Source organism: Corticium candelabrum, chromosome 10 (assembly GCF_963422355.1).
Source record: "Corticium candelabrum chromosome 10, ooCorCand1.1, whole genome shotgun sequence".
In the NCBI taxonomy this organism is placed as follows: Eukaryota; Metazoa; Porifera; class Homoscleromorpha; order Homosclerophorida; family Plakinidae; genus Corticium; species Corticium candelabrum.
The window spans coordinates 3,051,234-3,077,264 of record NC_085094.1 but is presented as its reverse complement, the minus strand read 5'-3'; the positions used below and the strand labels follow the sequence as shown (position 1 = coordinate 3,077,264).

At 41.0% G+C, this 26,031-nt stretch overlaps 8 protein-coding genes and 1 long non-coding RNA gene across 10 annotated transcripts in view; 3 read left to right on the top strand and 6 right to left on the bottom strand.

Moving 5' to 3' along the window:
* Positions 1–991: 991 nt before the first annotated feature.
* On the bottom strand, positions 992–2,423 carry LOC134186126 (uncharacterized). Its single transcript, XM_062654045.1, has one exon. It carries the CDS (start codon positions 2,216–2,218, stop codon positions 1,058–1,060), a length of 1,161 nt encoding a protein of 386 aa, XP_062510029.1. The 5' UTR covers positions 2,219–2,423; the 3' UTR covers positions 992–1,057.
* LOC134185195 (uncharacterized) lies at positions 2,232–3,793 on the bottom strand. Its single transcript, XM_062652976.1, has 3 exons — positions 2,875–3,793; positions 2,523–2,692; positions 2,232–2,271 (listed from the first exon to the last, which is right to left on the bottom strand). The coding sequence occupies exons 1-3, from the start codon at positions 3,784–3,786 to the stop codon at positions 2,232–2,234; spliced, it is 1,122 nt and encodes a 373-aa protein (XP_062508960.1). The 5' UTR covers positions 3,787–3,793.
* Positions 3,794–4,740: 947 nt separating this feature from the next.
* Positions 4,741–5,821, bottom strand: LOC134185875 (uncharacterized). Of its 2 annotated transcripts, XR_009970862.1 has the most exons (4): positions 5,767–5,821; positions 5,368–5,711; positions 5,207–5,304; positions 4,741–5,121 (listed from the first exon to the last, which is right to left on the bottom strand). It is a non-coding gene; the product is annotated as an uncharacterized LOC134185875 (long non-coding RNA). The 2 variants fall into 2 exon arrangements; XR_009970861.1 differs by having other exon boundaries at positions 4,741–5,304.
* LOC134185874 (uncharacterized protein K02A2.6-like) lies at positions 5,820–6,856 on the bottom strand. The gene has a single exon (XM_062653759.1). It carries the CDS (start codon positions 6,849–6,851, stop codon positions 5,994–5,996), a length of 858 nt encoding a protein of 285 aa, XP_062509743.1. The 5' UTR covers positions 6,852–6,856; the 3' UTR covers positions 5,820–5,993.
* Positions 5,820–10,128, bottom strand: LOC134185194 (uncharacterized protein K02A2.6-like). Its single transcript, XM_062652975.1, has one exon. The coding sequence runs from the start codon at positions 10,126–10,128 to the stop codon at positions 6,859–6,861; it is 3,270 nt and encodes a 1,089-aa protein (XP_062508959.1). The 3' UTR covers positions 5,820–6,858.
* Positions 10,129–10,929: 801 nt separating this feature from the next.
* On the top strand, positions 10,930–11,663 carry LOC134185192 (uncharacterized). Its single transcript, XM_062652974.1, has 2 exons — positions 10,930–10,957; positions 11,020–11,663. Exons 1-2 carry the CDS (start codon positions 10,930–10,932, stop codon positions 11,661–11,663), a joined length of 672 nt encoding a protein of 223 aa, XP_062508958.1.
* A 1,403-nt stretch (positions 11,664–13,066) lies between these two features.
* Positions 13,067–16,587, top strand: LOC134185671 (uncharacterized). The gene is made up of 6 exons (XM_062653512.1): positions 13,067–13,245; positions 13,324–13,504; positions 13,966–14,257; positions 14,318–14,774; positions 15,171–15,274; positions 15,336–16,587. Exons 1-6 carry the CDS (start codon positions 13,071–13,073, stop codon positions 16,314–16,316), a joined length of 2,190 nt encoding a protein of 729 aa, XP_062509496.1. The 5' UTR covers positions 13,067–13,070; the 3' UTR covers positions 16,317–16,587.
* Positions 16,588–16,815: 228 nt separating this feature from the next.
* Positions 16,816–20,146, top strand: LOC134185654 (ribosomal protein S6 kinase alpha-6-like). Its single transcript, XM_062653493.1, has 6 exons — positions 16,816–17,040; positions 17,108–17,288; positions 17,786–18,077; positions 18,138–18,573; positions 18,864–18,967; positions 19,033–20,146. The coding sequence occupies exons 1-6, from the start codon at positions 16,821–16,823 to the stop codon at positions 20,023–20,025; spliced, it is 2,226 nt and encodes a 741-aa protein (XP_062509477.1). The 5' UTR covers positions 16,816–16,820; the 3' UTR covers positions 20,026–20,146.
* A 202-nt stretch (positions 20,147–20,348) lies between these two features.
* Positions 20,349–26,031, bottom strand: part of LOC134185725 (armadillo repeat-containing protein 8-like) — a 9,541-nt gene continuing 3,858 nt past the window's right edge. Inside the window, exons 14-24 of the mRNA XM_062653590.1 lie at positions 25,570–25,626; positions 25,421–25,503; positions 23,846–23,927; positions 23,699–23,785; positions 23,551–23,643; positions 21,947–22,020; positions 21,800–21,875; positions 21,129–21,320; positions 20,869–20,941; positions 20,719–20,812; positions 20,349–20,662 (exon numbers count right to left, since the gene is read on the bottom strand). Coding sequence (XP_062509574.1) covers positions 20,626–20,662; positions 20,719–20,812; positions 20,869–20,941; positions 21,129–21,320; positions 21,800–21,875; positions 21,947–22,020; positions 23,551–23,643; positions 23,699–23,785; positions 23,846–23,927; positions 25,421–25,503; positions 25,570–25,626 — 948 coding nt within the window. The 3' untranslated portion in view covers positions 20,349–20,625. The remainder of the gene's footprint in view (positions 20,663–20,718; positions 20,813–20,868; positions 20,942–21,128; positions 21,321–21,799; positions 21,876–21,946; positions 22,021–23,550; positions 23,644–23,698; positions 23,786–23,845; positions 23,928–25,420; positions 25,504–25,569; positions 25,627–26,031) is intronic.

The following is a 26,031-nucleotide window of genomic DNA, read 5'->3' as shown; positions in this document are numbered from 1 at the left end:
ATGGCATCCAGGTTGGGGGAAATCTCAATATTAATGCGCGGTAATAGTCTAGCTGTATGTAACCTCTGTCGACCGAGTGTCGCACATGCACACTGCACTAACGTTATTAGATATACTAAACTAATTAGGCATACCAAACGCTGTCAGCGTACTCGAGTTTCTTCGCAGCCGGAACTTGTTCGCCATCTGCCATTTTGTGCAAGTGCAGCCTCGTGTACCCAGCACGTCTGCGCGCAAATGTCTTGCATTATTCGAGCTCGTCGCTTTTCCCACTTGCAGCTCGTTTTCACGATGACCTATTTTACATAGAGTGACCATAGGCTGCTGATTAGGGAGAATGGCCCCCTTGCCCCGTGGCCCTGTGCTTTCTACGCATATGGCGGCCGCTGCCCACCACTAGTGCATGCTCGTTTTTGTTTGTTTTATCGAGATCAGCACATGTGGGCTGTTCAGTGTTGTAGATGCAGGACAAGCAATATTTAGGTACACGATAATGACAATACTAAACTAGAATTCTAGCTGATTAGCCGGTTCTTTGCCGGGAAATTTAATTAAGCTAATTAACACAAATTTACGCGTCTACACGCCAATTGTTAGGCAAACTCCCGGATAATTGGGTCCCCGTATATCTGACCAATTCATGTGCACGTCTTGTCCTGCAACCATTTCGACACGCAGTCCCGTTGGACGTCGTCACTTCGAAGACGATTCTGTCGTTACAGGAAACATGTGTGTCCAACGTAGCAGCTATTTGACGCGCGTATACACGGAAAAACGAAGGTAGCCGTATTATAAAGACCCGGATATACTCGAAAGTATCTGATAATATGTAAATCATGGATTAGTTAGGCAACTGCATGTGCAGTCATATCAAGATAATTGTCATAAAAAGTAGCTGACACACACACATATTACTGTAAAAACAGCAATCTCAGCAGCAACCAAATTCTCACGCCAATAGGCAAAGATGTCAGTCTACATCCAGGACATAGAGTTTACTAGTGGTGAATACCACTAGATTATATTTGTTTACATCCACAACCGTCTGAATAGTGTGTCAGCCTTCGTAAACCGCCGAGTATGCACCTTGATTGAAAAGATCAACTCGGAAAAGACCGCCGAGAATCTTACCGGAGAGATAATACTTGCCAGTTGCAACATAGAGCTCCTTGTTGTGTACAGCTGCTGACTGTGTAAATTGCCATCCACGTCCATAGAGATACTCTGACAGACAGTGCCAACCTTCTATGAGTGGATTGCCCTGACCGGCTTGGTCGAGTCTTCTACTGTGCACGTGTGTGAAACCTCCTGCTCGCAACTCGATATTCAACTGCCACAAGGAACCGCAGATAGCAATTACATTCTCTTTGCCTTCATTATCTGCTACATTAACAAGAGCACCGGCTACAAGCCAAGGTTGATGAGGCTTCGATAGGACTTGGGATGCACCCGTATTGACATCGACGTAATACAAATTTGTGCGTGTTAATCCGGAGGATTTTCTTGCTTGAACAGCAAGAATAGCGTTTTCGTATCGACAGGTGGCGAGTGTGCCATTCCAATCTTCATGTCCTAGTTGGACGCATTGGAATGCAGAATCGAGAGGTTTGTATGTCACTTCGTTTAATCTACATCCAAATGCGTACATCTTGTCTCCAACACTGACCAGAGCTGTACAATCCTTTAGAACATCCAAATTGTCTCCCACCGCTTCCTTCACTTTGTTAGATTCTACGTTGACGAGATACGCACCCGATGATCGGCACACGAGAACGTGGCTTTCATATCCGGGAATGGCGATGGCTGCCCCGGTATTAGACCAGTCACCATCTATACGACGGATAGGACGCAGTGACAAGGATGGCAGCCCGCCAACGTGCATGCGCACGTCGGTTGCTTTTGGAAGGAAAAGCGACAGGTTTTCGTCAAATGCCTTTGACTGCACGACGTCGACGACACCGGTTAGCAAACGGAAAACATCCTCAAGAGGCAATGAAAAGAACATCCACTTTCTGGATCTTTCGAAAGCATTACAGACTTTCACCGAGTCGGGAAACGTAGCTAGTGTTTCACACAAGGCATTTCGTAAAGCTTCCGCTTTGAATCGAGGAAACGTATCGTCGTAAGAAGAGTGTACTTCCATAGCGACCGTTTTGTAACTCTGACAAACAAAAGCTATCGTGTTTCCGTCTCCGTGCATACGTTGCTTACTCTGCATCGAGTCTATGTTTCTATCCGGTTTCCACTGCTCTCTTGGAATGCCGAACTTTACTTCAAACAAATTCAACAAATATTTACGATAACGTACAAAATCAGTTTGGCAGTGCCTATCAACGTACACTTGTACATGTTTGTAGAAATCAAGCAGAGCCAGACTGAGTTTTCTTGAAAAACTAGAGTATCTGCTCAGCGATCTCCTAGAAGAAGATGATGCGTCTTCATTTGTAGAAAAACCTAAAAGACTTGCTGCAAGGCAATGACTTTCACTTGTTTTAAGGACGTCACAGAGACATTCAAGACACCTTTCGTTGGATTCGTTGATAAAATTAGTGGCTATCTCTGATTCACTTCTGCTGTCACAACTGATGTATTCAAGATATTGAATACCTGTGATGGCTCCATTGTGGTACATCTGATCCATCAGCAGACTGGGTAACACACAATTAAACCTGACCAGCTTTGTCAACTGTCCCTACGTAAAACCAAGACAAGCTCATTAACACACACACACACACACACACACACACACACACACACACACACACACACACACACACACACACACACACACACACACACATACACACACACACACACACACACACACACACACACACACACACACACACATCGTCATGTGAAACTGAGTCTCACCCACAAGTCTAGATCACCATCAAGTGAGGAAGACAAACGTAAAGACCAGACTGGAAGTTCTCCAATATAAATATCAACTTGAGTCAATTGTGGCAATTTTGTCTCAAATTCCCAAATAAGTTTGATTTGCTCACAGCGATCGTGGTACATCCCTATCAACTGTAACCCAGCATTCTGCAGTGGAAGACAAAGGCTGATACCCACACTCTGTATGTAAGAAACGTCTAGCTCCACAGTAGAGCGCGGTATTTCAAACTTTCTAGCGATTATATCAATAAAGAGTTCCCTCACTATTGAATGTTCCCTGAACTCCGATTCTTGAACACCTTTCAACCATACCTCTACAGTCAAACTATTTGCAAGTACGAGAGATAAGCTGGTATTGCTTGTTACAGCTGGTTGCCTAGGTGCTTGATCAAATGGAAAGACATTCACGTTTTCCTTCAAAATTCCAAGCTTTCGGCCAAACACCGGGACTACATAACCTTCTACTTGACGTGCAAGATCCTCGTCTGTACGATGAATATATACTGTCACTGACTTAGCCTGTTGAGGTGATGGACAGGACATGTTGGCGTATCTAAGCAGTATGTTGGCCACCTCTTCCTGACCAGCCGTGCCCTTCAGTATGGTACATAGCCTGCAAAATACGTCTCGTGCTGGCGTTTTTCTTGGCAGCATGACACCAAGAAGTTTTTCAATCTTCTCTCTATCAGTGTGGAGAGCTTTCAACTCTATCCACTCGTCTCTCGTGATCAATCCCTCGTCGTACAGGTTGTCTAGTATGCGCAGGGGTCTCATCCTTTCTAGTAGTATTGTAAACACTTCGCGGTCTGTATGAGGCCACGGACTGGCGTCCTCACTGACGTCGCTTTCTTGTTCTTTTGCTAGTGCCGCCATACTTCTGGCCATGGTAAGGTACGTACTGGGCAAACAGAAAAATTCAATCGATGCTAAACAGCGAAATAAAATAGAACTCACGTAATGCGTAAAACTAGCTAGTAACAAATAACCTCAAGTCACAAAACGGCGTGGTCTCAGAGCCATATATAGAGAGAGAGAGTTGCGACATGGGCGTTATGAAATTTGTGATCACGTGATTGCATGGGCGCTATTTTGTTTCCAGTCGTGTGTAGACAGTATCTGGTATTAGGTGCGTTTTGACCCACTAGCGAGACTATGGTTAACTGCTGCGCTTGGAACTGTAGTAATAGGTCAGAAAATGGATTCAAAATGTTTCGGTTCTCTAGGGATCGTGCCAGAAGAAAAGTTTGGGAGGCTAGAGTAAGTCGCAAGAACTGGATAGCATCGCCATATGCGCTCCTGTGCGAGGTACATAAATACCGTAACGTTTATCGTGTTTCTCACGCACTATAAGGTACAGTAGATACGCGTTGTGATGTCGGCCAAAGCGGATTTGGTTCTAGTAGACTCAGATCTTGAACTAATTAATATAGATATTATTTGTAGACTGCCTAGATGGTATGTCTGGCAGCTACATGCTAAGTTGGTCCATTTGTGCACATTTTTTAAATAATGGTGATAGTCTCCTGCATAAGTACATGGAATTTTCATCATTTTGAAGGCACACTTTGATGAATCACAATTTGAGTGCAGAAGGGCTGATGGAAATAGAAAACTTAAGTGGAACGCTGTTCCAACCATATTTCCTCACAAGGAACGACGTCAACGTATTAGAAAATCACCATTAGCAAGACATCCAGTGGACATTTCCAAGCAAGTGAATCTGGTCTTGAGAGACCAGATGTACTCAATCAGTGGGGTTTCACCAGAACCATTTTCAAAATGTAAGTCACTATGCAACACGTTCACACGTTTATATCAGTGCATGAATTGTTCTTCACTTAATTAATAACATCTCAATCAACTGTACTATATTTATAAAGCCACAAAGAAAAGAAAACTGCAAATTACACATGATAGAACACACACACGCAATAATGACAACAGGCACACATGTAGACATAATTTCAAAGTTTAGTAGAAGTTTCTTCAATCTTGGGATTGTTTTTCATTTTTCAATTGTTTAAATTACTACTATGAAGAACCAAGTACAATTAATGCAAGTTAACTAATCTATCTCAATTGATTAATGTACAGCTGAACATAATTCCAATGATGATAAGGCAACTCAACATGACTCTGTAGCATATGAAACCAGTGTGGCAGATCTAGATATAGATGTGGATGAATCTAATACCCTTTCAATTGATTCCTCTACAACAGCTAGAGAAGTCGTAAAATTGAAAGCCAAATTACAAGTTTCAAGAGCCAAACTGCACAAAATTACAAGAAGAAATAATGCACTTACTAAGCAAATGGCAAGTCAGGAATCAAAGATTTAAAAACTTTTTGCTGAAGATCAGCTGCTAGCATTGTCCCGAGGAATGCGAGGAATTCGGTGGTCATCTGCCACAGTGAAAAAAGCCTTACAACTTCGATTTGCATGTGGAGCCACAGGATATAACTTACTTTTAAAACAGCAGTTTCCTTTACCATCTGTTCGAACTCTTCAACGACGGATGGAAACAGTTCTATTTGAGCCCGGCATACTCAACCAAGTTTTTGAATACTTAGCAGTGAAGGCAAATGATTTGTGTGAACAGGAAAGAGTCTGCTGTCTCACATTAGATGAAATGTCCATTACACCTAGTATTGAGTATGATGCAAGTAGTGGACAATTGCTTGGGAATGTGACTTTGCCTGGTCATTGTGGTAGTGCCACTCATGCTCTTGTGTTTATGTTGGGAGGACTGTCATCACGGTGGAAACAGACAGTAGCATACCATTTCACAGGAAACTCCACTGACGGAACTCTAATGAAACCAATTGTGCTGGAAATTATTGAATGTGCTGCAAAGATAGGCTTACATGTCATAGCTGTGACTAGTGACATGGGATCTGCAAACCGAGCACTGTGTGTATCGTATGTGTTACTCTCGTGGTATACACCTTACTCTAGTGTACAGAACTACTACTCACGTTGTGTTCATACACTCTACTCTATAGTCAGTGATCAATATCAATAACTCTACTAATTACCATACATCCTTCTTTCTTTAAAAAAAAAACAAAAAAAAAGTAAACCAAACTATATGTTACTTTGTTACATAATCCTTCAAATACTTAGGAGGTCTGGTTGTTCTTCCGCTCCTGGTGGTGGTAGGCTTCTGCTGTAATTGTGGTCTTGGTTGTGCAATGATAGACTCGGTAGTTGGACTAGATTTGGTCACTGCATCTGATTGTTTTCGTGTTACTGGTGGATCAGCTGTGCTGGTGTTGTGATCTTCAGTTGTAGCTCGTAGTTGTCTTCTATTTCGTCGTATATAAGTTCCACCCTCTGTTTCAACTTCGTACGATCTTATTCCCACTTGCTTAGTCACCATTGCTTTTCTCCATGTCTTGTGTTGTCCAGATGGTTGTATTCTCACTATCTGTGTCGGCTTCAATTGTTGCAAATCCTTGCTTCCCTGGTTATAGTAATGTGCTTGTTTTAGCTTTTGTCGTCTAATAGCTTCCGATTCATCATGAATTTCAGGTCTCAACAAACTTGTTGTGGTTGGTAATCTCGTTTTCGTTCGTCTTCCCATTAGTCTCTGCACAGGGCTTGATTGTAAACCTTCAGTTGGAGTATTTCTATAATCTAATAGACATAACCACGGGTCACTGCCTGTTGCAGCGGCTTTCTTCATCATTCTTTTGACTGTCTTGATCGACCCTTCCACCTTGCCATTGGATTGGGAATAGTATGGGCTTGTGACGGTATGTTGAAATGACCAATTCCTGGAAAACTCAGCGAATTCCTGAGACGAATATTGCGGTCCATTATCGCTGACAACTGTGTCAGGGATGCCATACCGTGAGAAGTGTCTCTTCAAACATTTGATGACTTCTTTCGAAGTGGCCTTTTCCAGGCGATCGACTTCCACAAAAGAACTATAATAGTCCACAGTCATCAGGTACTCATAATCTTGAAAGTGAAAAAATATCAGTCCCAACTTTTGCCCATGGTCCTAGAGGAAAAGTGTGACTAATCAAAGACTCCTTGGGCTGCTTTACATCGAAGCTTCTGCAAGTAGTACATCTAGATACATACTCTCGTATCTCCGCATCCATGCCGGGCCAGTATATACACTCTTTGGCTCGTCTCAGACAGCCGTTCATGCCTATATGAGCATAATGAACTCTATCTAGCATTGCTGCTCTCAAGCTATGAGGAACAATGACTCTATCACCCTTAAAGATGATACCATTCTGATATAACAGCTCATCTCTAATATCATAGTACTGCCTGATTGACTGTGAAACATTGTTCTTGTGCTCTGGCCATCCATTCTGAATCATATTCTTCAACTGCATCAGTGTTTCATCTGTCTGTGTTCCTTGCTGTAACATCTCAATACTAGTTCGGGTCATAGGTAGATACTCTGTTGCATCCTCATCATCCAGATGTAGTACTTCTCCATCAAGGCATGCATCACTGCCTTCATCAGCTACATAGGCTCTCGATAAGGTATCTGCTAAGAACATGTGCTTGCCTTTTCTGTAGACTACGGTCACATCATAACGCTGCATGCGTAGAAACATTCGTTGCAATCTTTTGGGAACGGAGTGTAGCGGTTTCTTGTGCAAAGCTTCAAGAGGTTTATGATCTGTTTGTATTCTGACTTGCCGTCCAAATGTGTATGTGTCAAACCTCTCTAGACCAAATAATATTGATAGCAGTTCTTTTTCTATTTGCGCATATTGCTGCTCCGTAGAAGTTAAAGCTCGACTGGCATAAGCCACTGGTTGCCCTCCTTGCATTAGTGCTACTCCAATTCCTAGTCCCGAAGAATCGCACTGAAGAGTTGCTCTTTCCTTGTCATTAAAGTACTTGAGAACTGGAACCTGTGTGATTGCTTTCTTGATACTGTCCATCGCTTTGTCCTGTTCATAGGTCCAAATCCACTCAACATCTTGTTTGGTCAGCTGTCTCAAAGGCTCTGACATAGTAGCCAGTTGTGGCAGAAATTTTGCCAAATATGTGACCATACCAAGCATGCGTCTAACTCCTGCAACATCAGTTGGTTTCGGCATCTGATGTATCGCTGTTATCTTCTTAGGATCTGGTTTAACTCCTTCATCAGTCAGTAGATGACCCATGTATGCTACTGATCTTAATTTCAATCGAAACTCATCCTTGTTCAGACAAATCTGTTTCTTCTGACATCGTTTCAAAAACATCTCAAGTTTCCTGTCGTGATCCTTAACTGCTTCTGCATAGGTAATGCCATTGCCTGCAATGAGTATGTCGTCTGCAATTGCAAACACTCCATCTAGACTTTCAATGGCCTCTTGTAACCGTTGTTGAAATATTTCTGGTGCAACTGAGATACCAAAGGGCATTCTTCGCCAACAGTATCTCCCAAAAGGTGTACCGAACGTGGTGAGTTTCTGCGACTCCCTATCAAGAGGAACATGCCAGTACCCATTCCTGACATCTGCAACGCTGAAGACTTTTGCATTAGCCAATTGTGGTAATAAATCTTCCAACGTTGGGATTTGATAATGGCTCCTTTTCAAAACTGCATTTAATGGCTTTGGATCCAAATATAATCGCAAACTGCCATTGGGTTTCTTGACAATCACTAAACTCGATACCCATTCTGTAGGCTCATCAATTCTTCCAAGTACACCAAGCTTCTCAAGACGATCAAGTTCTGCTTTCAACTTTCCTTTAATAGCAACTGGGATGCGCCTCACTGGCATCTGGACTGGTTTCCTTGATCGGTCAACATCTAGATGTAGATCATTTCCTAGAAGACCGACTGCCTTCTCAAATACTGTATGGTACTTCTGCAGCATTGTGTGTGTGTGCTCTTTGCTCCTTGGCTTAACCTCTTTGTCAGTGGCTATCTTCTGAATCATCTCATGGTGAACAGTTAACAAACCCATCTGTTGCACAGTAGCTGAGCCCAAAATTGAATTTTGCGCATCTTGTATCACAACAAATTCCACATCATACGTTTTCTCTATTCTAGGATTTGTCACGTTCACTTTGCATTTGCCATATGGCTTAACTCTGCTTCCATCATACAAAGTTATCATCTGTGCTGTGGGCATAATCTTGGTCTCTCTGGGAACCTCATTCCTTTTAAGCACGTTGCACGTGGCGCCCGTGTCAAGCTGGAATTTGACACCTTTTCCATTGATGTGCATGTTGGCATAGACCTGGCGCTGATAATTCCAGGCATAGTTGTCTCTGCATTGCATCACCTGAACATCCTGTTGAGGCGGAGTCAGCGTAAGAGTCAGGCATTCATCATCTTCTTCGCTTTCATCTCTGTTGGTAGCTACATGTACTCGCTGTCGTGTGTCTCTCTGTCGCTTTGATCTGCACTTCCAAGCAAAATGATTCCTCTTGTGGCAATACGTGCATTCTTTGCCGTATGCAGGACACTTGTCTGCACCTCGTTCATGTGTCAAACCACAATATTGACACTCTGGTTTGGGCGTGTTCTGACTCTGACCCGTGAGAGTCCTCTGTGTTTGTTTACGTTCCTTGTCTGATGACTTCCTAGAGTTCTCAGGCTTTGTTCGCCGTTTACTCACGGAATGTACCAACTCTTCTCCTGTCATCACTTTCATCTGCTGTGTGGTGGCCTCATAGGCTCTACACATGTCTAGGCATTCAGCTAGTGTCAAACCTTTCTTTTGTAATAGTTGCTTCCGTAGCACATTCGGTTTCACTCCATACACAATTTGATCTCTCAAACGTTCATCTGCATTTGTTCCAAACGAGCATGTGCGAGCAAGAGTTCTCAATGCAGTAACATACTGATCAATCGCTTCGTTGTCCTCTTGCTGCCTCCTCTGGAAATTGTATCGCTCATATATCGTATTCGTTTCTCCTATAAAATGCTCTTCCATTAGACCAAGAACCTTCTGAATGTCCTGCGCATCAGCTGGCGTCTCAAACGGGAGCGCATTGTATACTTCCAGAGCATCTGGGCCAATACACGTAATGAATGTGGCAACTCTGTACTCACCTGATTGGCTCTTCAATCCTGAAACCAACTCATATGAGTCCCACACTTGCTTCCACTGCCTCCACTGCACCGACACGTTGCCTGTCACTTTGAGTCGATGCGGCAACGGAACATTGCTTCGTAGTACGGGCATAATGGCTGTAGCTTGCGCTGCCATTTCCGCAGGTGGCACCTCAAGCTCGTTCTCTTCATGTTCAGACATGACTCATTCCTGACACCATGTATCGTATGTGTTACTCTCTTGGTATACACCTTACTCTAGTGTACAGAACTACTACTCACGTTGTGTTCATACACTCTACTCTATAGTCAGTGATCAATATCAATAACTCTACTAATTACCATACACTGTGGAGAAGCTTTGGCCTCATGACTGGACTACACTGCAATACTGTTAGCAAAGTAGTACATCCTCAAAGTCCAACCAAATGGTTATATTTTCTTGCTGATGTTCCTCACCTAATAAAGAATTGTAAGGCAGCTTTGGTTAGTGGCAAAGTCATCACTCTACCTGATGATGTTGTTAAAGCAAACAACTTGAACTGTAGTTTTGTGTCCATTACACCTGTAAGAGATCTAGTAGAGTTTGAGAACCATCATGATTTAAAATTAGCACCAAAGCTAACTAACGCCACTATTTCTCCATCACATTTTGAGAAAATGAAAGTATCACATGCACTGCATCTGTTTAGTAAGTCAGTGAGCTCTGGACTTCAATACCTTGTGAAAGAAGAAGGCCGAGGAAATGAATATCTTTCTACTGCTTGGTTTCTGGATGTGTTTAACCGGTGGTTTGATTTCATGACAAGCAGGTACCCTGCAGTTGCACTAAGCAGATTGAATTGTGATAAATATGAAGAAGCTCTAATATTTCTTACGTCTATTATCAACTTAGTACAGAGCATGAAAATTGGAGATAAAAATGACTGGAAACCCGTGCAAGCAGGGATTATAATCTCTACAAACAGTGTTCTTGGTATCCAAGAGAAGTTGCATGCTTTCAATGGGATACAAGCTCCTTTTAACAAGTCGTACGTCTTACTCAAGATTGCCTTGAAAATCTTTTTAGTTTGGTCAGGCTAAAAAATCCTAGTCCTTAATTCACCACTGGCATTTAAATACGCATTAAAAGTCATTTGCATTGCACAGTTCTTGAAACAACCTCATGCATATCAAGGAAACTACCAAGAAGATGATAGAGACATAGCAATTGACTTTCTTGACCAGCCATTGAAGCTACCAAGTACTGAACTGGATCTGAAAGATTTAGAAGTGGAAATATCAGAAGCAAATTGCATAGATGACATTCAGAAGGCTGAGTTGAACAGCTTATATTACCTTGTAGGATACTGCCTACACAGCATAAAGAAAAATGAAGAAATCTGCACAGGTTGTTTTGTGGAAGTGACCAGCTGTGATCTAAGTGATCAAGACTCAGCAACGTTCACTATTCTAAAAGAGTATAGGCAAGGATGCCTTACTCAGGTATCAGAGAAAGCATTCTCTATGATGCTCAAAGTAGAAGTCATGCTAAGGAACTTCGATGAATCAGTGTTGATGACATCAAAAAATGTGAAAAGATTATTGTTGGACAAGGCTGAAGAAATAACAGTACATGATTTGTTCCTCAATTGTCATAATATCAAGCAGAAGCTACTATCAAGGTACTTGACTGTTCGCTTACACATTCTATGCAAGCAGATGAAACGTAAAAGAAAACAGGAGTTAGAGAAATAAAAGAATCAGAGTCAAGGTGAACTAGGAAGCAAGAGCATGACAATGATAAAAATTAGTCAAAAAATTAAAATGAAAATGAATGCCCTTGTATGCATGGGAACACAACTCTAGCTAGTCAACAAATGTGTGCATGAGTATACATGTGTGCTTGTGTAACATGTGATTAAGCATCGCATTTATACCTTTTGTAACTTGAGCTTCTGATGATGAGCCATCGTTTTATTTGTACCATTCATTGCAGAAAGAAACGTCTACAGAACATACAAATGTTGGAATTCCGAGGCCAAAGCGCGAGGTTCTCCTTGCAGAACTGTTCAGATCGGTTGTTTGAACAATACAACGTCTGTCCTGCAGTGCAAACATTGACAAGAACAACTGAAATCTTGCAAACGGTTCATTTGGAATCTCTGTATTTCGGTAGCGCTCTCAGTCGAAACCACGATGATCAGGAAACGACACAAATCGAGCTTTTGAAGAAGTAAATCATAGTCCAATAGTTGCAACGAGTAGCAACGTAAAACTCACTTTAATGTAGAAACAGTAGTAGCTTAGTATGATTTTAGACAGATTTTTTACGTAGCGCGCATGGAAACAAAATGGCGCCCTTGATACGGGTTGTCGCAAATCTCTCTATATATAAACAGCGAAATAAAATAGAACTCACGTAATGCGTAAAACTAACTGGTAAACAAATGAACTCAAGTCACAAAACGGCGTGGTCTAATGACCTCGCGTTTCTGAACGCAACCCCTCCCCTTTTCGCTACGTAAGACTACATTTATTAGACGAGCATGCATTTTGTCGTCACATTAATTAATAGGGCTATTTATATATTTGTGCTGCGAATCAACATTTGCTGCTATCTAACACAATTACACATTAATAGCAATAAATATATTACAATTTTTAAAATATTAACAAAACACAGATTTGCTAGGCAACTAGATATAAATGTGTAGTCACATCCAATTGATTGACATCTCCAAACTAAAGGGCTGGTCCATACTTACTATCTTAGATAACCAAAATCAGCAGCAAACAAACTCAAACTATAGCAAGAAACATCTACATGAAGAACAATACAATAGTTAGACGACCATTACCTGAATTAACTAGATATTATTTTATCACAATCACAACAGTCTAAATGCTTATTTAATTTAATTGTGTAATTTAAACCATTGCAATCATCACATTGCAGCAACGCATTTTCTTTTTGAGCAAATATGAACTCACAAATAGATAATTAGAAATTTGCTACTTTCAATAATTACCTAACCAGCAACCGGGCAATCAGCAAATTGTAACCAATCACACAGCTCGAGCTCCCACAAACGGTCTGGCTAAGCAAGGCAATTAATCATGAGCTCAAGCGTACGTGACGACCTACAAGAGGTTTCAGTGTCAATGACTCTCAGTGACATCAAGAGAGCAGTTGAAAATGCGTCAGAAATCAAAGAGCAACTAGGCAAGCTAAAAACAAGCGACAACTCACCACCCCACCACGTCCGAATGATTTCCTCGTTGGAGGCGAAAGCAGAGCAGCTGGTAGACACACTAAACGTCTGGAAAAATAGCGCAGGTACACAAAAACCCAGCCTTTGTACAAAACATTTAAATATCTTAAAAATATTTAATTGATATCAATTGTCTTTTATAGTTTCTCAGTCGGGAGTTATTGAGCAAAGTGATTTTGATTCACCTCGATGGATAAAGTTGAAGACAAGTGGGCATTTCTCAAAAATGTATCAAGGGTCTTACACAGGGAGCAAGGTTGCCATCAAACTTCTGAATGATGATGTCAAATTAGAGGAGTCAATCGCTGAGGGTCGACTACTGAAGTAATACAATATCATTTAACTGTGGCACAATACATTAATTTAGATATATCTGTATTAAATAATTCATATGCAGTTGATGTTAATAGATTTATATATTTGTGTTTCTTCTGCATGATAACGTTGATTCATTATTGTTTTATGTATATTGTATGTGTCATATATATGAGACATGTTTGGACACTGCGATTGTTATACACAAAATCAATTAAACTAAGCAATCAGTTTGTATGTTGTGTGTGTGTGTGTTGCAAATCTGGTCTAGGAGAGATAAATGATAGATAAAATTTGTTTGGAACACAAGACATGGCAGTGTTAAAGGTTTGATACGGGTAAACCCCGTTTGCGATGTGTGTCAGTACATGTGTGTGTGTGTGTGTGTGTGTGTGTGTGTGTGTGTGTGTGTGTGTGTGTGTGTGTGTGTGTGCATGTGGCATGCATCATGAATTTTGCATATTACGTAGGTCTCTGACTCATGATCACGTGGTTGAGTTTAGAGGTTTCGGTCAAACTAATGAACTCCAGACTGATTCCAATGGTGAGGTAGTCCCCATAGGTCGTCATTACCTCGTCATGCAGTTTATCTCAAGCAACCTACAACGATATGTTACCAATTCCATCAGCCATGAAAGGGAAGGTCTTTCTAATTTTGAAGTGTGGGACTTTGGAAAGCAGATCTTGAGTGGCCTCTTATACCTTCACAAACACAAGCCATTTCCGATAGCTCATATGGATTTAAAACCGGACAACATACTGGTTAATTAAACTTGGTCTTTTAATTTGAGTTTATATTTTGAAAGTGTTGTGGTTGTTTAGCTGGATGAAGGTCAGATTCATCCTCGAGTGAAACTTGCTGATTTTGGCCTATCTCTGCCTCTAAGTCAGGATAACATAAAGACTTACGGTGGACACGCTCGTTGGATGGCACCAGAATTGTGGCTTAGCCAAACCTCATTGCATCAGCAGTCGAAAGAATTATGTCTTAAGAGTGATGTGTTTAGTTATGGTCTTATCTTGCTGTTTCTAATTACTGGGAAGACACCTTGGCATTCTATTACTGACCTTGATTATCCAACTGCCTCAAGCAGCAGCAACAGCAGCAGCTTCAGCAGCAGCAGCAGAAGCAGCAGTTCGAGTGAACCTCCAGATGAAGAAAGATTTGAGATTCCAGGAAATCTTGCACCCGAACTATTGGCAATAATACAACATTGCTATGTGGAGAAACCTACAGATAGAGCAAACTGTAGTCAAGTTAATGATCTTTATTACAAAGGTTAGTTCTACAGTAGTTATCTTTCTGCCTTACAAGCAGTCAAGGCTAATGATTGACTGCTGTGTTTCTCTGATTGTGTTGGTCGTGTGTGTGTGTGTGTGTGTGTGTGTGTGTGTGTGTTTGTGTGTGTGTGTGTGTGTGTGTGTGTGTGTGTGTGTGTGTGTGTGTGTGTGTGTGTGTGTGTGTGTGTGTGTGTGTGTGTTTGTGTGTGTAACGTGATTGTTAACTGTATTCTTTCTCATTTGTGTGCATAACATAACAGGACATGCAAGACAGTTTGGTGTGTATAAGTCTAGCTTGTTTAGTGTGCTGCTGGATAAAAATTTATGATGTGCAGCATGAAACCATTTTTCAGAATATGACATTTACAGATGCAATATTGTATTCGATGTATAGGTTGTGAGAACCCGTTTCATGTGAAAGATGAATCTGGAGAATTCTTCTCATACGGGTTCCTGGAAAACACCAATATTTTTGTCGCAGACAGCAAAGTTACTGAGGTGTCTATTGAACTGCCAATAAAGTACAGACAACGTATTAATCTCTTTCTTATACGTTTAGAGCACAAAAGGCACTGCTTATACTAATCAGCTACCAGTGGGATATCAGCATTCTCATCTTGTTTGTGAAGTCAATGTAGAAAAAATGAAGTCTGGCAAAGTGAAACCAATTGTTGAAAGACCAACTGATCCAGTTCTTGCAGAAAAATTCCAACAAAATTTTGCACGATGGCAAATTTTAGCAAGTGAAAACAAAATTTTTAACCATTCTTCTATTGCTCTAAAATCACTACATTTGACACGAGAAGGAGAAGAAGAACAACAACAAATTGTTTTTAAATTTGCTCAAACAAGGTACGTCATACATCGTGCAATGCGGGAACTATGGATGAAAACTCTGACGTCAGACCAGAAAGAAGAGGCTGTTCCAGCCAAGGGGATTGTCAGCACCGTATATAGCAATTCATTTGGTCTCCATGTTGCAGTGATCACAGCAGACAAACCAACACCAAAGTTTATCTTTGCGCGCCGAGCAAGAAGAGAGGGTCTACCAAGTCCTGGAAATATTACTTGTGGTGCTGTGGAGAGCTGTTCTGTACAAGATTACATCGAAGAAGACGGAAAAACCAAAATTTCGTTGGTGAGAACTGCAGTTCGTGGACTGAATGAAGAGCTTCGTGTAGTTCTTGAAGGAAACGACGTCGATGCAATTACTTTATCAACTGTTTACCTCAAGTATGACACACATGAGTGGGGCCTCTGTGGATTCATTGATTTGAATGACGAACGAGTGCGTCCTGACAATCGGTTGACTTTCGAGCAGCTCAAGTCCCGATTCACAATGGGAGGATTGAAGAGTAAGTACAAGCACGAGGAGGTGGTGGCCGTTGATTTCAATCTTACTAAAATGGTTCAGTTTGTAAGAGAGAATTGCAAACAATTTGCTAGCTCTACCAAACTGGTTGTGGTGAAGGTTCTGCAGTCGTTCTTTGGGGTAACTTCTGTTGAACGAGCTTTCAAAAAGAACACAAGTCTCACATAGGGAAATTTTGATTCATAGACATAACAACAAGTTACTGTTAGATATTTAGATTAGTATATCAACTTGCAGTGATATGTTTAACTTTATTGACAGGATTTTTACCGGTAACTTTTATTTTTATTAGAGAGGATCTTTTGTAGTCGTTGAGAGACTGTAGAAATTTTAATGACTTGATCGCATGCAATTATGAATAAGTGAAGACGAGTTACATTGAAGACTACCAACACTAAACACTAGTAATTAAATCCCAAAAGTGTGGATAGCCACACCTAAACAATTGACTAGGACTCAAGCCATCACACAACTAAGTCGTGAACTGCTACTTCAAATTGGAATCTGCATGCTTGTTACGCTGCTTGCAACATTCATGCAGCCAACATTTAATTCAACATGCTCGTTGTATAGTTAATTTCAGTGTGTCACTAAATTACCTACAATAATATTTTGACTGTCAATCACTTGCCGCGCGCCCTCGAACGGTCTGGCCGATTAAGGCAATTAATCATGAACTCAAACGTACGTGACGACCTACAAGAGCTTTCAGTGCCAATGACTCTCAGTGACATCAAGAAAGCAGTGGAAAATGCGTCAGAAATCAGAGAGCAACTAGGCAAGCTAAAAACAAGCGACAACTCACCACCCGACCACGTCCGAATGATTTCCTCGTTGGAGGCGAAAGCAGAGCAGCTGGTAGATACACTAAACGTCTGGAAAAATCGAGCAGGTACAAAAATTTAGCTTTTGTACGAACATTGCTTATAAATATTTAATTGATATCAATCCTCTGTTAGTTTCTCAGTCGGGAGTTATTCAGCAAAATGATTTTGATTCACCTCGATGGATAAAGTTGAAGGCAAGTGGACAGTTTTCGAAAATGTATCAAGGGTCGTACACAGGGAGCAAGGTTGCCATCAAACTTCTGAATGATGACGTCAGATTAGAGGAATCAATTGCTGAGGGTCGACTACTCAAGTGATACAATATATAAATTACAATATAATAGTAATTGTTACATAATACATTATTTAAATTTTAATATGAAATAGTTTATATGGAGTTGATATTAATAAATTTATATATTTTGTTTTGTTAACTTTTGAGATATTTTGAGATAAACAAAACTCAACATAAATTTATGGTTGATTTTATAATAATTTTTGTGTGTGCTATATGTGTCCACACATCACATACAAACGTGTGTGTGTAACGTGATTGTTATACACACAAGTCAATTACATAGTAGTTAAGCAGCAATTTACGAATGAAATGTTGAAAGATTTCAAAACATTATGTTAATTGTTGCTACTGGTGTGTGTGTGTGTGTGTGTGTGTGTGTGTGTGTGTGTGTGTGTGTGTGTGTGTGCGTGCGTGCGTGCGTGCATGCGTGCATGCGTGCGTGCGTGCGTGTGTGTGTGTGTGTGTCTCTTAGCACGTGTGCAACGTGTGCATGAAATCTGCTTATTGTTGAGGTCTCTCACTCATGACCATGTGGTTGAGTTCAGAGGTGTCGGTCAAACCACTGAAATCCAGATTGACTCCAGCAATGAGACAATCCCTACTGGTCGTCATTACCTCGTCATGGAGTTTATCTCAAGCAATTTACAACGATACGTTGCCAAAACTGTCACCCGTGAAAGGGAAGGTCTTCCGTACTCTGAAGTGTGGGACTTTGGAAAGCAGATCTTGAGTGGCCTCTTATACCTTCACAAACACAAGCCATTTCCGATAGCTCATATGGATTTGAAACCGGACAACATACTGGTTAATTAAACTTGGTCTTTAAATTTGAGTTCATATTTTGAAAGTGTTGTGATTGTTTAGCTGGATGAAGGTCAGATTCATCCTCGAGTGAAACTTGCTGATTTTGGTCTATCTCTACCTTTAAGTCGAGATAACATAAAGACTTACGGCGGACATGCTCGTTGGATGGCACCCGAATTGTGGCCCAGTCGAACCTCATTGCATCAACTGTCGAAAGAATTATGTCTTAAGAGTGATGTGTTTAGTTATGGTCTTATCTTGCTGTTTCTAATTACTGGAAAAACACCTTGGCATCAGATTAACTTGGATTATCCAGCCTCAAGTAGCAGCAGCAGCAGCAGCAGCAGCAGCAGTACGACTGAACCTCCAGATGATGAGAGATTTGAGATTCCCGAAAACCTTGCACCAGAACTATTGGCAATAATACAACGATGCAATGTGGAGAAACCTGCGGATAGAGCGAACTCTAGTCAAGTTAATGATCTTTATTACAAAGGTCAGTTCATCAGTTGGTATTGTTTGCCCAGAGTTTTGCCTTACAAAGATGACTAATAATTATAAGACCGATGACTCATTGACTGCTGTTTTAAGCAGTGCTAGTTTATGTTTGTCTAAATGTGTTGATCTAATAATTGTGAGTGCGTGTGCGTGTGTGATTAAAACGTTTTAAGTCCATTTTGTTGAGCCTTCTGATTTATAAAGTTGATAGTTACTTCCAATCACATGAATTTTGAGAATTTGGCATTGGTACTAAAAGATGTACATGTTATTGTATTACATGTTCAGATCGTGAGAACCCATTTCGTGTAAAAGATGAATCCGGAGAATTCTTCTCGTGTGGATTTCTGGAGGACACCAAGATTTTTGTTGCAGACAGCAGAGTTACAGAGGTGTCGTTCTTTCTCATGTATTGATATTAATTTATATTCTCTCTCTCTCTCCTGGGTGTGTTTAGAGCACAGAAGGCACTTCTCGTACTAAGAAGCTACCAGAAGGATATGAGCACTCTGATCTCATATGTGAAGTCCGTGTAGTTAAATTTCAGTCTGGCAAACCGATACCAGTTGTTGTAAAGCCATCAGATCTATATCTTGAAGGCAAATTCCAAGAAAATATGTCAGAATTTGGCAGATGGGCAAGAGAAGGCAAAATTGATAACAACCCTGCCATTGCTCTGAAGTCACTAAATCTGCCACGAGAAGGAGAAGAAGAAGAGCAACAGATTGTTCTCAAATTTGCTCAGACAGAGTATGTCATACATCGTGCAATGCGCAAACTGTGGATGGACCTGACGCCAGAACAGAAAGAAGAGGCTGTTCCAGCTAAGGGGATTGTCAGCAACGTATATAGCAATTCATTTGGTCTCCATGTTGCAGTGATCACAGCAGACAAACCAACACCAAAGTTTATTTTTGCACGTCGAGCGAAGCGAGAGGGTCTTGCAAGTCCTGGAGATTTCACTTGTGGAGCTGTGGAAAGCTGTTCTGTAAAGGACTTCATTGAAGATGGAAAGACCAAAGTCTCATTGGTGAGAACTGCAGCTCGTGGACTGAATGAAGAGCTTCGTGTAGTTTTGGAAGGAAACGATGTCGATGCAATTACTTTATCGACTGTTTACCTCAAGTATGACACACACGAGTGGGGCCTTTGTGGATTCATTGATTTGAATGACAAACGAGTGCGTCCTGACAATCGGCTGACATTTGAGCAGCTCAAGTCACGATTTACAACCGCAGGGTTGAAAGACAAGTTTGAGCACGAGGAGGTGGTGGCCGTTGACTTCACTCTTTCTGGAATGGTCCAGTTTGTGAGAGAAAATTTCAAGCAATTTGCGAGCTCTGCCAAGCTGGTTGTGGTGAAGGTTTTGCAGTCGTTCTTTGGGGTAACTCCTGTTGAACGAGCGTTCACAATGGACACAAGTCTCATTGATGGAAATCTTGATTTGTAGTTGAGACAGTTAGATTTGTAGTTCATTGTTGATACTATCTTTATTGACTCATGATTTTTAGCTTTTTATTAGCCGAGGTTCTTCTGTGGTCATTGGGACTTTGTAGCAAATGGTGCGTGTCATGTGACTCTGATTCAAGACTGAATACACACACACACACACACACACACACACACACACACACACACACACACACACACACACACACACACACACACACACACACACACACACACACACACACACACACACAACATAATCATCTGTAAGGATAGTTAAAGTGTAATGAACAACAACACAACCACTCCAATAATACAGTCCCTTCAAACACCTATTTGATGTATCCAGGCTTACTTACATGCATACAAACACCCACACACGCAGCCACACAACATCAGTCCTACTGTACCTATAATCAATTTAGTCTCATACTGGCATCTCTACGTTAAAACTGTAGATTACACTTGCACACTTTACTTTAATTCGTCAGCCAAATCACGTTCTTTAGCTTTCTGTCAAAGCAATATTAGCCATGAATCACCATGGCAACTCCTACAACATTAAAATAGTCATTTCCTCAGCATCGAGCATACAACCTTGCTAAGCTGCATCAAACTGTTCTAGAGCCACCTTTACCCTATACAACCAACATTGTCTCATCAAAGTTGAATTTTTGTTTAGTCTTTGCATTACCTGTCCATGAGGCATGTGTCTTGTGTTTTACTTGCTCTCTGTAATGCGTACTTCACACCCGATTCTTCTAGTTTTACTTGCCGCTCAGTTGCTCCTGCAGGAAATAAGAATGTTGGTTGCTCAAGTGTCGTACGTGACACAAGCAGTTACCTTCTTCACTGCTTAGAGCCAGATTTAAGACGCAGATCACTGCAGCACTCTGCAACTGCACACTATCTGTATTCTAAGAATTGTACACAGAGAGAGTTGGTAGTGACTGCATGTGTTCATGCACGTATGCACACACACACACACACACACACACACACACACACACACACACACACACACACACACACACACACACACACACACACACACACACACACACTAACACATAAACACAACTATATCACTCTACTAAACATTACTATGAAATGACTGAGGTGCTTAATGAGATTCTCATTCCTCATCATCATGTTCCTTCCTTCTTTGCTGCTCGCAATGTTTACCAACACACACAGAGCTTGTTCTGTTACATCCAGTCCGATTGATTCCTCTATAATTTCACGAATATGATGCAAGATGTCTTCACCATGAATGGACATGATCGAATCAACATCCTACAAGAATACAGCACACTATACTGTATTTAAAGACCAGAATATGCAATGTATGACACATGGTCATTTTGCACGTTGTTTTGATGACTGTTTGTTTGATAGTGTGTGTGTGTGTGTGTGAGTGTGTGTGTGTGTGTGTGTGTGTGTGTGTGTGTGTGTGTGTGTGTGTGTGTGTGTGTGCATGTGTGTGCGTGTGTGTGTGTGTGTGTGTGTGTGTGTGTGTGTGTGTGTGCGTGTGCATGTGCGTGTGCGTGTGCATGTGCGTGTGTGGTGTGTGTGTGTGTGGTGTGTGTGTGTGTGTGTGTGTGTGTGTGTGTGTGTGTGTGTGTGTGTGTGTGTGTGTGTGTGTGTGTGTGTGTGTGTGTGTGTGTGTGTGTGTGTGTGTGTGTGTGTGTGTGTGTGTGTGTGTGTGTGTGTGTGTGTGTGTGTGTGTGTGTGTGTGTGTGTGTGTTGCCATACACAATGCTCACACAACCTACCAATTTATCTGTCGTTAGATTCCTTAGCAGACACAACGACTTGACTACAATAAGTGGACATGAGTCACGCATTAAACTACAAAGGCAACACACACATTACACTCAAACACAAAACAAAATTAAAACCAAATCACAAGTAGACCATACCTAAACAACTGACTAGCACCCAAGCCATCAAACAACTCATTCTTCAAATTGGAATCTGCATGATATGCCGCATTCTAAAACAAGAAACCAATCACTTTAACAGCTCGTCATATATTCAATTTCAAAGTATCACTAAATAACCTACAACAATAGAAAAGTTAGTTTTATTAAATAGATTTGTATCATGACTCATGCATGTACGTGTGTGTGTGTGTGTGTGTGTGTGTGTGTGTGTGTGTGTGTGTGTGTGTGTGTGTGTGTGTGTGTGTGTGTGTGTGTGTGTGTGTGTGTGTGTGTGTGTGTGTGTGTGTGTGTGTGTGTGTGTGTGTGTGTGTGTGTGTGTGTGTGTGTGTGTGTGTGTGTGTGTGTGTGTGTGTGTGTGTGTGTGTGTGTGTGTGTGTGTGTGTGTGTGTGTGTGTGTGTGTGTGTGTGTGTGTGTGTGTGTGTGTGTGTGTGTGTGTGTGTGTGTGTACTTGTAGACTAGCAGCAGGTTTGTAAAACATTGAAATACTGGATCACACAACCTGCATGTCAATTTTTGCTAATCAATTCCTTCTTCAGGGGGTCTGTTGAAAGGGGTAAGAAATTTCAAGATTTTGGCAAGATTTTCATATTCTGAAAATCCATTGATGATTATGCAGTTAAAGAGATATCATGTCTAGAGACAGAGACATAGACAGACACACAAACAGACAAACAAACAGACACATAAACAAACAAACAGACAGACACATAAACAGACAAACAGACAAACACATAGACAGATCGACACATAGACAAAGACAGAGAGACAAACACATAGACAGACAAACACATAGACAGACAGATACACAAACAAACAGACAGAATCAGACACAGACAAACATACAGACATAGACACAGACAAATAGTCAGACAAACAAACAGACACATACAGACAAACAGACAAACACATAGACAGACAAACAGACTAACACATAGACAGACAAACAGACAAACACACACAGACTAGAAACAGACACATAGACAGACACACAATCCGACAACAGACAGACACATAGACAAACAGACAGACACATAGACAAACAGACAGACACATAGACAAACAGACAGACACATAGACAAACAGACAGACACATAGACAAACAGACAGACACATAGACAAACAGACAGACACATAGATAAACAGGCAGACAAACAGACAAACACATAGACAGATTGACACATAAACAGAGACAGACAGACAGACACATAGACAGACAACACACAAACACAGTCACATAGACAAACAAACAGACGGAATTAGACACAGACAAACATACAGACACAGACACAGACAAACAAACAGACACATACACAGACAAACAGACATACACATACACAGACAAACAAACAGACACATAGACAGACAAACAGACAAACAGATACCTCTGAAAACATCACAACTTCAATCCGCTGTGCTACGTGGGTTGTAATTGTGGTGGATCACACAACTCATTAAGCACGCAAAAATTGCATAATGACACATAATGCACATAATCTGCATCAAATCAGTTTCAGTCTAATCCACATTTCTGTGTCTAATTAAAATATCAAAAATTCTAAATTTTAAATTCCATCCTCACCATCAAGCTCCACACCGCATTAACTCGAATTGCAGTAACTTCGTGTCTCGTCAATTCGATCAGGCGAGACAACACACGTTCTTGCACAAGCAACTGCAACATCAAGATGGTTCAAGTCAACGTATAAGAAGGTCAGCAACTAGCCCACCTCTTTAGCTGGTGAGAAATCAAGAATTATGTTCGAGACGACGGCAGAAGACTGACAAAGCAACTCGCTGTTTGAAATTGCAAGCAACTTGATAGAAAATGATTGGTCACTATGACAGATATGGCTGACTGCGGAGTATGTGTAAACCTTGAGTAACAGTTTCCATAAGTTTTCGTCCTTCAAACTTGATCTGAGCTGTCTCACCGACCGACTTAAGCTCAAGAAACATCTAAACAGAACAATTGACATATTATATACAGACAGACAGAAAACAGACAGACAGACAGACAGACAGACAGACAGACAGACAGACAGACTAAACAATATTTAGCCTGCACTAGCAGTTGCAATATGCAAATATATGTATTGACAAACAGACAAACAGACAAACAGACAGACAGACTAACAGACAGACAGACAGACAGATCTGATTTCTCTTGCATGGTTTCAGTGTTTTGTGGAATGATCGCAGCCTTGCCTTGCCCACGTTTACATAGCGTAGTGTGTCTTTCACTAGTAGCTGTTGTCATCCTCTTCATCTTCATTTGCTTTCGTCCGTCTTCAACCTTTTCTCTGATGGCTTCAGCCTCCATTGGATTATCGCAGCCTTACGTTGTCCACATTGTGGTCTAGTGCGTCTTCTGTGGAGATTTTAATCATCATGTTTCTACCTGTTTGTCACTGCTAGACTCTTGAACTCTACCTTCTAACTAGTATTCTTTCTTGTGTGTGCAGCTGTAGTTTGAAGACTTTAGGAGCTTGTAATTGCTGTGTAGTTCGACTTTACTTAAGTGATTTGCAGTTGATGTATAATAGTACGATGTTTGATAGTATATATATTGACAGACAGACAGACAGACAGGATTCCTAATTAATTAATGTTAATTAATCAACATTAATTGGCGAGCGAAGCAAGCCTCTCTCTTGTCATGTCAATTGAGGTCGAGATATATTATATTTACACACACACACACACACACACACACACACACACACACACACACACACACACACACACACACACACACACACACGTGCATCAGCACTTGTCATATGGATCTACGGCAAAACGAAGAGTCGGATCGACAAAACAACAATGCCAGATGAATGCAATTTTGACTCCGCAACACATACGCTAAAGTTGAATCAAGGGTCCCCTTTCGAGGGCTCGGCACAATTACAATTTCTTGGGGAGAAAAGTGAAATGACTCTTGATTTCACTCCCATATGCAACTAAAGAGGAAAGAAGACTAACGCGTCACAAACGGAATGGAAAGGAAAAGCTAAAAGAAGAGAAAAGTCTGTTTTTGAATTTCTGCGCGTTACTTTGACAGAAATTATTGCTATGCAACTATAGTCACGTGACTATGCAACCATTGTTACGCGACTATCTCAGTAAACGAGTGAGACAATCCAACCGTGAACGAAGAATGAAAGACAAAGCCAGAAGAAGAGCAACTGAAAGCTTGTTTTCTGAGTTCATGCATTTGTTTAACAGAAATTAGAAGCAACCATTGTTACACGAATATGTAAAGACAGAACACCATCGCTTGCTTAACACAATGCTAACCAAGCATTTACTAGTATGTCTGTCTGTGTATGTGTGTATGTATGCATGTATGTATGTATGTATGTATGTACATACGTACGTACATACACACACACATGTACACATACGTATGTATGTGTAAATAATGCTAATATTACATCTTGGGTACCAACCTCAGCGATGCATCTTTGACTGTGTCGTCTACATGTTCTAAGCCTGACACTAGATGCTCTGGTATACCACACAAGCCAATAACCTGCAGTAGAAGCAATCTGATTGGCAATCGATCGTGACGATCAAGGGCAAACACAAGTCAACCAACCTTCTGCCTGATGTCTTCCAATGACTGTGTTAACGCTGCTAAAGCCAAAAAACAACTCTAAAAATGAATACAAATGTTAGTCAATTCAGAATCTAACCTGTCTGTCTGTCTGTCTGTCATCTGCCTGTCTTCATTTATTTCAATACATTTTAAGCACAATTACAACACTAAATATACACTAATCCTTGTCTCTGCCTCAAAATTAAAAAGGCTAAATCTGCCTGTCTGTCTATCTGTCTGTCCATCTGTCCGTCAGTCTGTATGTCTATCTGCCTGTCTGTCTGTCTGTCTGTTTGTCCGTCAGTCTGTCAATACATATACTTCCAAACATTGAACTATTATACACCATCTAAGCAAAGCAACTGAACTACCCAAGCCTGTTTGTCTGTCTGTCTGTCAATACATATTTTTTCATAAATGAACTATAGCACCAAAGCAATAGCTAATCTACGTGTCCATTAC